The 13,933-nt window shown below is 41.1% G+C and overlaps 1 protein-coding gene across 1 annotated transcript in view; it reads right to left on the bottom strand.

Moving 5' to 3' along the window:
- Positions 1-13,933, bottom strand: part of ush2a (Usher syndrome 2A (autosomal recessive, mild)) — a 193,679-nt gene that overhangs the window by 138,335 nt on the left and 41,411 nt on the right. The window contains exons 14-24 of the mRNA XM_070832313.1: positions 13,520-13,650; positions 13,181-13,388; positions 9,851-10,134; positions 9,030-9,255; positions 7,733-7,870; positions 6,309-6,489; positions 3,444-3,607; positions 2,867-3,025; positions 2,498-2,726; positions 1,487-1,610; positions 1,165-1,312 (exon numbers count right to left, since the gene is read on the bottom strand). Of these exons, the coding sequence (XP_070688414.1) occupies positions 1,165-1,312; positions 1,487-1,610; positions 2,498-2,726; positions 2,867-3,025; positions 3,444-3,607; positions 6,309-6,489; positions 7,733-7,870; positions 9,030-9,255; positions 9,851-10,134; positions 13,181-13,388; positions 13,520-13,650 (1,992 nt within the window). The remainder of the gene's footprint in view (positions 1-1,164; positions 1,313-1,486; positions 1,611-2,497; positions 2,727-2,866; positions 3,026-3,443; positions 3,608-6,308; positions 6,490-7,732; positions 7,871-9,029; positions 9,256-9,850; positions 10,135-13,180; positions 13,389-13,519; positions 13,651-13,933) is intronic.

Raw genomic sequence — 13,933 nt, 5'->3', positions numbered from 1 at the left:
CTCCAGAACGGAGCCGGAGCCGGAAACAGAACCGTGTCTGTCTGAAAGCACTAGAGCACTGGCCAAGCACATTCTAGTTTCTGTAGTTCTGTTGGTTCCTGCCAGCACATTAGATATGTAGTCCTAGTTGTGTAGCTCAGACCGCTGTGGCCAAGTTATGTTAGCACATGGAACATGTGGCTACAGCGTGCTAACAAAAAGAATTTCAGTATCTATATTGTCATCATTCACATTGTTACCTGCATAACGACTAAATTAGTTTAGCTGTACATTCAACTCAAATTAATTGTTGTATTCAGTTTTGCACCTGAACTACTTGTTCAGCGGTGTAAACTACAAATAAAACATACTTGGTGAAGATTACATCGGCTTCCGTACGTTCTCTCTCTGCCATTCGGTCGCTCATTTACAAGACTACTTTTACTCTCATACATCTGCACCTGACATTCAACCCTTCGTTTTCTATATCGAATCATTCATTCTAGTTGGGATCACATCAGCTGAGTTCCAGATAAATGACAGAGCTGGCCAAGTCAGGGAACAAACCAAGATCAAAAGGGCTGGGGCTTACAGGTCAGGACTGAGGGTGCATTTGAGAGAAATATCAGCCATTCTTTAAAAGTGATGACAGAGAAAATGAACGGAAGGAGGCACAGAGAGAGAGTGTAACAAGGCTTAGCATGCCACTGGGAGGGAAACAGATTAACAGAGAAGGAAAAAAAAAACGAAAGACACAAACAGAGAGAGAAATCCAGGTTACAGGGCTTTGTATGACACTGAGCCTTAGAGCCATTACAAAGCTCTCTGGATTTACCAAAGGCAGTTCCACTTCAGTGTGTATTTCTCTGTGAGTGTGTGTTGTGGTGTTCGCTGATTCTTATACTTCTCCATTGACACAAGCCTAAAAGCCACACTACTGGGAAAGTGTTTCATGTTAGTTAAAAACATGTTGTGAGTGTGATGATTCTACTGTATTATTCATTCTGACATGGACATTAATAATTTTCATATCTCTGTAACTGCAATACACTTAATATTAAACATGCATATTTTCAGACTTATACACGCATTCAATCTTAATTGTGTGGATGTGTGATGTGTGTACAGTTTGTGTAACATGTAACATGTACTGTGCAGTATTTATGTCTGTGTTTGGGGTCCTACCATTTGGCTGACTGGGGGGCTCCCACGTAGCATGCAGTGTATGGGGTCCTGCAGCGGTGACTGTAGGTGAGGGTTGGTTTTGTGGGGGGGCAGAGGCTGTCAGAAGAGACAGTGGTGGGGTAGAAGTGCAGCCCCCAGAGGAGCACGCCTGTAGACAAGGTTAGGATTTTGTCTTTTTCATTTTGTAGGCTGTACATGCTGAATATATGCTTTGGCAACATATCTATGTTTATATTGGGAATGAGAATCGTGTCTTTAAATTTCGGTTATATTTTACAAAGAGATGCAGGCACTAAAAACACCGACTGTTTTCCCCACTTACCTCCAGTATTACAGTGTATTGGGTGAAGGGCTTTAGACTGCTTGCCACAGCCTCTGCAGATAAGCCTGTGTAGTGAATGACAGGCTCTGCTCCACTTGATGACTCCGTGGAGGATAACACAAACCTGTGGAAGGCAAAAAAACTGTGATGATCAATTCCTCTTTTCTTAACTTTTCCATCTCTCCCTATAACTCCACTAAGCCATAGTGTGACATGGTTCAGTTAAAAACTATTGCTGGGATGTCACAGGGACCTGGGGCCTAAAACACCATGTACCTGTACACTCCAATGTTCCTTATTTGAATGGTAGGCAGCGATTCAGAGGTATTACTTTTTATCATTGTACCCTGGAGGGAACTAGACTTTGAAACAATTGTGCGAGTTTCCTTTCCTCCTTCCCCTCATCCCCCTTTCCAGCTTAACTCCCCACCAACTGTGCATATTGCACACCCATTGATCTTTCATGGCCTTCCAGGAAATTATACATTTTCCCACTCTTACGTCCTGTAACCAAAAGTCCTTCACTTGGTTGCTCTCTACATCTGCTGGTTTCTGTCTCTCACTTAATTATTACCATGGGCTCAACCTCAGTGAAGGTTTCTAAGTCTCCTTCTCCTCATTTTCCTTTCACTGCCAGAAAGCTCACTCTATCTTGCTTGAAGGGACTGAAAATTTAGAATCTTTAGTAACAAAATGTACCTCCAAGAGAAGCTTCAATAGGTCACTTATCATAGTGACCTGTTGAATCTTTCTACTACTACTTTTTTGTGCCCTCAAGCTGTACTGATGTGCTATAAGAACAATTTGCATTGATGATTACAATATTTTTGGCAGGCAGCTTCAGTCAGAACCACAACATAGACTAATAGCAGAGCAACTTAAAATTGTTTCTCACTAATTGGGGTGTGACTAAATCTGAATGTTGACTTGCAGTCCAACTCTGCATATCTGCTGACCAGAGTGCCGGGAGCTCTGCCTCTAAAGCTTTCCCTCCTCTCCCACCTTACTTACCTTTCCACTGGGCCTGTGTTATTGCGAGGTGTGCTCCAGTTAAAGCTTGCGGTGGTTGGACCGGGCCGACCCACGAGGTTTAAATGGAGCTGTTCTGCTTCAGGTGGTGCACTTAAAGTTTGGTATGAGGCCGATGCACTTATAGTGGCACCGGCCACATTAGCTGTTACAAGCCAGTAAGAGTAGTTGGTGTAGGGAAATAAACCAGTATCTTCAAATGATTCAGGGCCTTGAGAAAACGGAGAAGAAAGGTGTGGGGTGAAAAAAGAGCTTGAGGTGGTAGGAGACACAATCAACAGAATGTTTCATGTATATTTGAAACAGTAAGAAGGAGATTAAAATTGTTTGAAATCCTGTGGGAATACTCACTGAAAGGATAGCCTCTTTGGATGCTATACACTGACTGCCCATTCCTGATGAGTGTGTAGTTGAGCTTGTTTGAGTTTGGGGAATCAGGAGGATGCCAAGAGAGATAGATGGAAGAATAACTAAGAGCATAACCTCCTGGTACAGGTTGCTGGAAGGGTGCTACACAGACAAAAATAGTAAAAAAGAAGAGAGTTAAATGGTGGTAAATGTTGACATAAACAGACAACTAAACAGATTAAATTACATAATCTTTACAGTTAGAGCATATTGTTTCTGTGTAATTGAGCTAAAAGTCAGCACCCCCACCCTTCAAAATCAACCTGACAGCATAGAATTAGTTTTCAGATCACTGATAGACCGAATATTGCTTTAAGCAATAGTCCAACAATATGCTCATACATCGTCTTCCCTTGAGTTAGATGAGAGAAGACACTCTAATGTCTGCAGCCAGTGGATAGTTAGCTTAGCTTAGTTAAACTTAGCTTCGCTAAAACTGGAAACAGAGGGAAACAGCTAGCCTTTAAGTCAGTGTGTGTGGATTTGTGCTTGTGTGTGTGTGTTAGCGTGTAAAACAGACCTTTGCTGCAGCCAAAGTGGTTCTCGGGGTCGAAATTACTTGCTCCAGGTTGACATATATCACACTTGTCTCCAGTTACCAGCAGTTTACACAAACACACCCCTGAGTCTGCATGACATGAACCATTGATACTGCCAACTGGGTCACATGCACATGGCTGGCATCTGGTCAAGCAAGGGAAAAGAAAGATCATAAAGATAGTTGATAGAGTACACCTAGCTGGTTGAAAACACCATCAAAACAATTAAAAGGTACTATCTTTTTATCAAAATGGTGTCTTATAAGGTTCTGGTAATGGTTTCGACACATAAGTCATTCCATTGCAAATTATTTGAATAGCTAATGGTTGTTAAACAAATTACAGACATTGTGAGATTTGTAGCGTTTTATAAACCAATCACCACACAGATGTTGTCATTGACACACTGTATCCTTGTTTTTGTGGCTAAATAGTTGCATAGTGGAAAAAATATTGCTTTAATTGAGGATCATGTAGTAAATGCTTGGGTGTGCATGGTAGGCCAAAAATACAGAAATAAAATGCATTTTGGATCTGTATTAGTGTGCAAATGTTCAAAGATAACTGCAACTAGTTATGTGTGTGTCTGAAAGGTGTTGGGTCTTCACCTTAACACTGTGAGGGAGACCCTCACTACCGACTATCCCACCCACCATCACCACCTAGCTGTGAAACTAACTTCACAGAAACTGCATTCCCCCTCAGAGCTGTCAAAGTATGTATGTGTGTGCATATATATGTGTGTGTGTGTGTGTGTGTGTGTGTGTGTGTGGGTCTGACGGTGTATGTGTCTGGGTCACAAGTGTGGTGTTACCCTCACTGGGGCTGGGCAACGGGTGATCATCCGGCCAGCCACCTCACACCTTTACACACAGTCACACGCACTCCCAAATACACACACAGTCACATGTGCAACCCAATCTGCTTGTTGGAAGATGTTTGGCTCACACTCATATACACAAACTGCAGTGACATAGAGAGTAACACTGTATAAACCCTATCACTCACACACACACACACACACACACACACACATCCATGTGTTTTTCTTTCTTACACATACTGTGCTCACATGCTCTCTCACACACCACTACACCTTCTTTATTGCTGTGTGAAAAGCCACAGTCTCTTAACGAGTCGCAAATTTGTCCTGTCAACTGGTGCTCACACACACACACATTTAAAAACACACAGGTACAAATACACACATACACACAAATGCCATAGTGACTCGACCTTCACTCCATTCCCAAGGAGAAAGAAAACACCAACATCGCACCCATTCTCCCCTTTTTCATCAGCCTCAAAGTACCATATGTGTGTGAAAGAGAGTCATTTGAGTGTATTTAGTGAGATATAGCATGCTAATACAAACAAGCATTTAGCAGTGACATGCTAGGAATTATGTGCAAATTAACATAAAATTGTCATATGTCATGTAATAACTTTAGAAATTACTAATGAAAGATTTTTAGGTCCCAATAACACAAATTGTATGTTATTGTACGTTTTAGAGCATTCAATTATTACATGCGTAATCCCTTATTATAAAATTATGTGTGTAAGTGAATGTGTGTATGTGCCAATATTTAATCCCTCCAGACAAAATTACCATCATATTTCCCCTTGATGAAGGGAACTGTGGTCAGCAATTCTCGACCCAGCTCTCCATGGAGACACATACAGACACAGGACTACATCTTCAGCCAACTGCTCACACATTGATTTAAGTGTGTGTGTGTGTGTGTGTGTGTGTGTGTGTATCTGTAAATTCATTTGTGTAAAGCCTATTGATTAACAGGGATGGATAAATTACTTGATGACATTTAGATGAAGAAATCCTTATTATGGAGCGACTCTGGGCACAAGAAAAGCATTCAGCTGTAATAACCAACAACTTTATTTGTCATTTTTCCTGCACAAGGAAAGACAACAAGACAGGAAAAGTGAAGAAAGGAACATAGAGAGAGAGTACAAAGTACAAACTCCCTGCACAGGTACAGACGATAACTTAATGCGTGCCTTTCACAAGATCTGTGCGTCTAACCATCTTTTCCTATCATTCTCTTGTTCTGTTTTTTTCTTTCTTCATCACGATTACTATCTATTCATGTAAGGGCACTGCCATCTCAATTTTTTCTCTCATATTTTAATTATTCCACACTTGTCTTCCCAGTGCTGTCCTTCCTTTCTTGATCTCTTTAAGTAAACTCTTTATCACTCTGTTGTTTTTTCTCCCTTCCTCCATCATTCCATCTCTCTCTGCTGTGAGGAGATCTCAGCCACAGCCTGAACACTAGGGAATATAACTATCAGGCAAGGTCAGCTAACACACACGCGCACGCACGCACGCACGCACGCACACACACATGCACACACACACACACACACACACACACACACACACACACACACACACACACACACACACAGTAAACCACTAGTCAAACTGTATGTGGATCATCTATCTGCTATGACACCCTGTTGAGAGGAACGCATGCGGGTGTGTGTATCAGTTTTGCACAGGATGTAACATGTACAGTTACATTTGTGTTTGTGTGTTTTAAGTTGTGTGTGTGGCTGTGCATGTGTGAGATAGCCTGCAGGTAGAGACATGAGTGGTAAAGGTCAGAGCGGCTCTTAACTCGTGTAAGTTATATGTCTGCCAACCAATCTGTAAACTGTCTTTACAGAGACTGCACCTGCTGGTGTGTTTGCTCATAGGTGCACCTGCATGTGTGTGTTTGTGTGTGTGCAGGTGGTGCAATTAATGGATAAAACCTTTACAGGATGTACATCCAGCAGATATGGTGTTCATTTGTGTGTGTGATTGACTTGTGCGTTACCTGCCCAGACCAGGGTTGAATCCAAAGAACATCTCGCGACACTGGTCACAGCGCCGCCCTCCCACTGAGGGATGGGCACAAACACACTGTCCTGTCTGGCTCTGACAGCCACGCTGTGATGCTCCCATTGGATGGCAGTCACACTCTGCACACATACTCTGCTCTGGAGAGAGGTAGAAGCCTGGACGGACACAACCAAAAAAGCAACATTATGAATCAAATTGCTTGTCAATCACTTTAGTAATCGTTTCATCTACTCATAAGTGTACTTTTTGTTTCTTAGTTCCCCCCTTTTTTGCTTATTTATTTTCCTCCTTCCTTCGTGCATAAAATGATACGCTATGTAGTGGACTGGAGGGACAGCATAAGCATTGTAAAAACTATTAGCAAGCATCCTGGTAATTTTGAGGCAACCATTTTATGTCCTTCCTAATAAGAATTAGGGGGTGTTGTTTGCCACTATTTGTAATAAAATCTAACACAAAGCCAATAACACCAACACCAATAAGTGTGTGAGGTTACATTAAGCACTCCAGGTTCTAAAGTATAAATCAATTCAGTTTTTCTCAAGGCTAACAGCAGCTAATAAACAAATTAGATATTCTATTTAGCCACTTTTCAATTCTCAAAGGCAAGTATACCATGTTGTGAACTGGCAATTGAGGAAATTATCATGAGCAATTTCTAGGAATGGAGCTTGGCAAAAGCAACGAAATAATGGAACAATACTAATCAGACATGCTAGCAAAGTTGTACATCTCTGTTACCTTATAACAGTACTGAGAATTGCCTTTATTTGATTTTAGGGGTATTTGTGAGATAACAACTATTATCTTGTGTCCTCTGTTACTCATTCCATCAATACATCCATTCACAACCTGACTATGCTGTTGGTCCTTCTCCATTACTGACACAATACAACATCTGTTACCTCTTGTCCCATAAGGTTAAACACACAGACACACACACACACACACACACACGCACACACATACAAATTCATGAGGTAACACACACCAAAATCAAAGTGAGACGAACAAGAAGAAGCAATCTTTCCCCTGTATGGTTCTGTTGTTGAGACCTGGCATAAACAGAACAATCACTGAGTGGAGATCTGGCAGAACCCACATGCCAAAACACACACACACGCGCGCACACACACACACACACACACACACACACACACACACACACACACACACACACACACACACACACACACACACACACACACACACACACACACACACACACACACACACACACACAAGGAACAAATACTAAAAGTTTGGAGAACCAACCATTCTTCTTAACAATCTCAGTAACCTACCCACCTCATTTATTTATCAAATCATTCCTTAAATTTCCTCTTGATCTATATATCATCCATGCATCCATCTAGCCATTTATACAAACACACTCACCAGGTCGGCAGCCACTGCAATCCTGTCCATAGCGTGTAGGGACACAAACACACTGCCCTGTGGTGCTGTCACACACTGTCCCCGTCACTGTGCCTTTGGGGTCACAGACACATGGTACACAGCCCTGGGACAACCCATCTGATGGGACACAAAACAACAAGTGTAGAAAAGATTTAGACTTCTTCCTCCTAAACAGACACTGGCTAATGAACAGTTGAAATCTTTTTTATCCACTTATTCTATATTATCTCTGTTTCAGTCTGGCTTTAGGCCCAAGCAAAGCATCATTGAGCTAGTTCTTTAGTTATTTACGGTACAGTCTCAGCCTTACATAACAAAAACACTGTGCTGCTCTGTTTATTGATCTAACAAAGGCTTTTAACACAGTGAAAAGTTAGGTGATACTCAGTCCTCCTTTCTCCCCATTACAAAGGGAGTTCCCCAGGGTTCTGTCCTTAGACCAGCCTTGTTCACCATTTATATAATCAGTCATATCTCCTCATTGTACAATATTAACTTTCATCTTTACGCAGACACAGTCCTTTATTCCTGTGTAGGCTCCCGACACCTTAAGTCTACGGCTATTATTCAACCTCAGTAAAAAACACCTATATTATTTGAAATTGAACTGAAAATTGAATTGAACTGTGTTAGGACAAAATGGATGTTGTTATTCAATGACATGGGGCACTGACTTTGGTTGTTTTGAGGTTCATTCTGTTGGTGACATCATAGTTGAGAGAGTGCACAATTATTATAAATAGGCATCTGGATAGATTAAAATCTTACCGTACCAAGGCGGTACCAGCGGTACCAGTTCTGCCGAGACAATTCCATGACTTAATTGCTGATTGCCATTTAATAACTTCTATTATTGTATTGTGTTTGCTTTTATCGATATAGCATTTATTTCTCCTTTATTGCTATTCAATTTTAATTGTGTTTGCTTTTATTGTGTATGCCAAGGCAACATTAAAAATGAGGACTCTCCCTCAATGCGATTTCTGATGATGATGACTCAACTTACAAAACAACACAGAAGCAACAACAAAAACAAAATATCTCCACTGGAAAAATCCTTGAATGATACAGGCAACATGTGTGTCTGTATAGAAAACACATTAGTTACATAAAATCGATTATATTTCAATTACAGTAATTATACTGTCTCTAACAATAGTGACACTACTTCTCAAACTATATATAGTAAGTCATTTGTTGAAGTTTCTCAACAACTTAAGCTTTGTAAACAGTGTAGTGAACACTGGAACTAAGCTTCAGCTCCATGTTTTCTTACTCTGAATGTGTAAACTCCTGTTGTAGTAGTTGTGGGCACAGTTGGTACACTGTGCTCCATCCACCCCCTCTCGGCATGGGCATTGTCCGGTCCACATATCACATATGCCCTCTGGCACAGTGCCATGGATGTCACATGCACACGGCAGACAGCCCAAGGAGTTTCGCTGCTCCAGGGTGTGGTAACCATGACGACAAGAGTCACAGCGACGGCCTTCCACATGTTCCTAAAAAAGAAAGAAAGATGAAGCATAAGTGCTGACAGAGAGAGGGATGTACAGTGCACACGTGATGGGAGGATGTGCTAAAGAAAGATAATTCTGTGTGCTGGATGAACTATCTGTGAAGTGTCATGATCGCATTATAGTAACAACAACAAGCTGTTGAACTGGTCAGCAACTTAAAAGTTGATAGTCTGACTGTATCTTTACCTTTTGGCTCTAACGCTGGCATTGTCTGTCGTTTTTTTGTGATCTTTTCTACTCTTAATGATTGCTTTTCTCAAGGTTTAGATTCAAAGTAAACATGAAAAGTCTCTACATCCCTTCATCTAACCTTTATTTCTTGTTCGATGTTTACAAATAAATATTTTGTGATGAGTGTGCCATGTGCATTCATATCCTCATCATGTATTTTGTCAGAATGTAACCACTATACACTAGCCACCAGTGCCATTGCATGATGATGGAAAGAGGTTGTCTTTGCTTTTTCCAGTTAGGTGGCTTGCTAATTGTTGAATACATCGACTATGGCAAAGACACCTGTGGTTATAAAATAAAAATGTAATGTAAAAGACAAAAAGATGTATACTAGTTAACTTGCCTTACACACACACTGTCCTGTGTGAGGATCACAGTCAGTCCCGGGTACTGTCCCTTCTTGTGAGCAGTTGCAGGGGGCACAAGATCCCTCCAGTCTTAAACCATATGAACCCCTGCCACAGGAGTCACAGCTCTGCCCCCCTACCCCGGGTTTACATTCACAGTGCCCCCCGTCAGGCTCACAGAACGGGCTGAGGGAGCCTAGGGGGTCGCAGTCACATGGGATGCAGCCGTCTGGGTGGGACAGATTCCAATAACCAAACTCGCAGCGGTCACAGGAAAGACCTGAAAAGAAAGCATGAGAGAGAGAAAGAGAGGAGGCATTTATAGAAATTCTGAGTGGACAGACACTTGCTGAAAGAACAAAAAAAGAAATTAACAAAAGTGAACTGATGCTCGCTTGTTCAGCAACTAGCGTTTAGCCTCTCTGTTTGCAGGTGTATGTGTATGCATGCATGTATGTGTGTGTGTGTGTGTGTGTGTGTGTGTGTGTGTGTGAGTTAGAGCGAGCGAGAGAAATGGTGGGTGAGTGTATAAAACTGCCATCATTAGGGCCAGGCCCTCTCCGTATGATGGATCACTCACCTAAGGCCAAACACTTAATTTCACTGAGCAAGAAAATAAATAAATTAAACAACTACAAGAAAAGAATGGAGGGAAAGAAAAAGGGAAGATGGAGGGATAGAAAGATAGATGGGGGAGCATAAAAATAATACTGAATTGCTATCTGGTGTAAAAACAAGAAAAGTTGAGCTCTGTTCATGAGATTGGCTTTTAAGTACTTAAACAGAACAGTTTATTTCTGTTTGTGTGAAAATCTTTATACATCTATTCATTATTAAATGGTTTCACAAGATTTTGAAAATGAAAGAATGCAAAAATACAGTTTCATATCAATGTGTTACCTGTGACTATTTAAGGCCTTCCACACTTTAAACATTTACCATCATATGTGAAATTATTGTATTAACAGTTTCATTTCAGTTTCTGCTCTTTATCCATTTATGTACTCATTTTTTTTTTTTAATCAAATTCAGGTTTATTATATTCTGATATTATATTTAAGTATATTCAAGTATTTCTTAAATTGTCTGTGTTTGGTGTAAAATTATTACATTATAACAACCACCAAAACTGATCACACTGTAGGAAATTTTTATGGCCACAGCAGCAGTGCTAGACTATAAGGCTAGCTAAGCTATGATATGCAGTGTGAGCGAGCCGGGCTTATTTGAATATGCCATACGTATTCCATGACAGGCAATCTGTCCCTAAATGGATGCCTGGGGCATCGCAGTCACCACAGCCGTTTATGAGGGAGTGTGTGTTCGTATGTGGGTGTGTGTACGTGTGCGCACGTACATTCATGACAGCATACCTGTACATCTGTGTTAGTGTACATGTGAGTGTATGTCTGAGTGAGTGAGTGTGTGTCCTACTCAGTGTGCGGGCAGACATTTGGCATTTCCCCTGGTCTTCCCACTTTAATGATTCTATAGATATGAATGTATTTCTCTCCATAGATCATATTTCATAATAGTGCAGTGATGATAAGTGTGCAAGTGTGTGTTGAAGTCTTCGTGCACATCTTAGTGTGCTGGTGGTAAATATGCAAGCTAACAATGCCATAGTGTATTGCACTTTTTTTTTAAAAATAAAACAATAGAATTTATAAAGAATTCTAGACCAATTTTGATAACAGTTGATGACAATTTCAATTTTTGACATTGACCTAAACAAGTTGGCATCTGCATATCCTATTCTTGCAATGTGTCTTTTCACATTCAAATACAAGGTCCAACAAACACATTAACAGAAACAACTGAGAATATTGAAGAAGAAAAAAGAAGCCAGAAGACAAAAAAGAAAGAAAAGAAAGTGAGAACATTAGAGAAAAGAATGTGTTAGAAGATATTAGATCAGGACAGAAAGGAGGTAATTTTGTGTCGGGTGTGCGTGCATGTGTGCACGCGTGCATATGTATGTGTGTTTCCGGGACATGGCCCAGGCCTTTTATCAGTAGCCAGCTGGTTAACAGGCTCATGCATCACCATTTCAAACACTATTATGTACACACTGCACTCTGGCACCTTGTTATGAGTGTGCGTGTGTGTTTGCATGTGTGTATCTGTGTCTGTGCGCACACATTTCAATTCCGTCCTTCTGAAGCGTGCCTGCCACTGCTCTACTCAAAGTATCAGCTTGGCGGTAATAAATTGCCATAATCAAATCTCATTTCTGAAAAATACCTGTGGGAGCAACCAAACAAACAAGGACAGAAAAAAACGAAAGTGGGTCTTGTAAGAAGGAGTGTGAAAAATACAAGGGGCTGCAGCAGTTTGTTTTAATCAACTTGGCATTGAATTAGAGAATTAAATACCAGCTTAGTCCTTGATGGCATGTACGCACGCGCACACACACAAACAGACACACACATTTATGAACACACGCAATCATACAATTTATATAGTTAGGCAAAAACAAACACCCACATCCAGAAACTCTCCCTCTTAAATGTATATAAACATAAACAGACACATTTACACACATTTACAAGTTCACATAGACATGCCCGCACTCACACGCACAACCATGGGCCCTTGATAGCGAGGCTTAGCAATAACCATGATGCGTTGAGTTGAGGAGCGTTGGCCGGTTTTGCATTTCATACGAGCCTGCTCTTCAAAGACACACAGGGGAGAGAGTGAAACCATTTATCACAAAGAGAAGCACAACGGCTGGAAGCACCGCCAGCAGAAAAGCCTGTTTATTTTGGCTGGCAAAACACTTTGGGATATGGGTGTGTGCGTGTGTGTGTGTATCTGTGTACGTGTGTACATCTGTGTGTATTCACATGCCTGTTTTGTGCACCCAGTATATCCACTCCGCAGCTGTGCCTATGTATTAATTAAGACACTATTATTGGACAATTTAACAGAGTAACTGTTCCAATGAAAAGCACAAGTTATCAACAAAGTACTTGGGGACATTTTATAGGAGAAACTATTTTAAGAAGGGATTTTGGAATCGGGAGGTGTGCCGCTGTGGTAAAATACCAAGGTCTGAAGAGATTTCTGATATTGCCCTTAATTTACTTTTATCTATTCCTCATCTTAATTTAGCCCTCTTCCACAATCATATTTCCTGGATTGTATGGGTGGGATCTGGTGAAAACGTCCATGTGAAGCACTCTCCTGTTCTATGTTCTCCTCTGACACAAATGATTGTGTCTGAGAAGTGCAGTGCAAAATTGGACAGCAGCAACTCAAAACACTCTCAAATGTTACAATTGTAAAAAGTTTTCTCCAGTGTTTGTCAGTGGTGTGTTTACCTGTGACATGAGGTTTACACTGACACTGTCCTGTGTCCTGGTCGCAACTGGTAACTTCTCCTGTTGACGCGTTGATGATGCCAATGTCATTGCAGTTACAGCCGATGCAGCCGTTCGGATTTGAGGCTTTAAGACCATACCAACCAGGCAAACACTCTGCACATTTTCTACCTGTCACTGCAGCCTTACACTGACACTGACCTCCTACCTGAAGGGGAGAAACCCAGAGGAAGAGAGGAAAAATAGGTTTTCAGTTGACTTTGACATTTGAATCACCAAAATTGGAGTAACGGGGGTTTCAATGGTCATCAACAATTTGCTGTTTGTGTTAGTGTGTACCTGGGCACACTCCATGCTGCCATTAACTGTTCCAGCAGTGTGACACTTGCAAGGCTGACACACATTAACTGAAGTGGGATCAGATTCTTCCAGCCTGAAAAACCCACTTGTACACAGCTCACAGTTTTTACCTGATACCGAGAGAGAGACAGAAACAGGGTGAGGCAGAGAGCGAGAAAAGTCAAAGGAATAATCAGAAACCACACAGAGATTAAGAGACGTTCGTGTTCTCAACTCTAGGTATCAACCTTGTTTGTCTCATTCTCAAAGAATGACTAAAGCATGAAATACTACATAACCATCCTCTAAATGACAGCTGTCATCATCTGTCATCTAGTCAATTTCATAATAGACAAAAACCCACAACCCTCTCGTTCCTTTTACACTGAAGGGGTCTAAAAATGTAATGTTCAA

The sequence above is a fragment of the Pempheris klunzingeri genome, chromosome 1 (genome assembly GCF_042242105.1).
Source record: "Pempheris klunzingeri isolate RE-2024b chromosome 1, fPemKlu1.hap1, whole genome shotgun sequence".
Classification (NCBI taxonomy): Eukaryota; Metazoa; Chordata; class Actinopteri; order Acropomatiformes; family Pempheridae; genus Pempheris; species Pempheris klunzingeri.
This window is presented reverse-complemented; position numbering and strand designations above follow the sequence as displayed.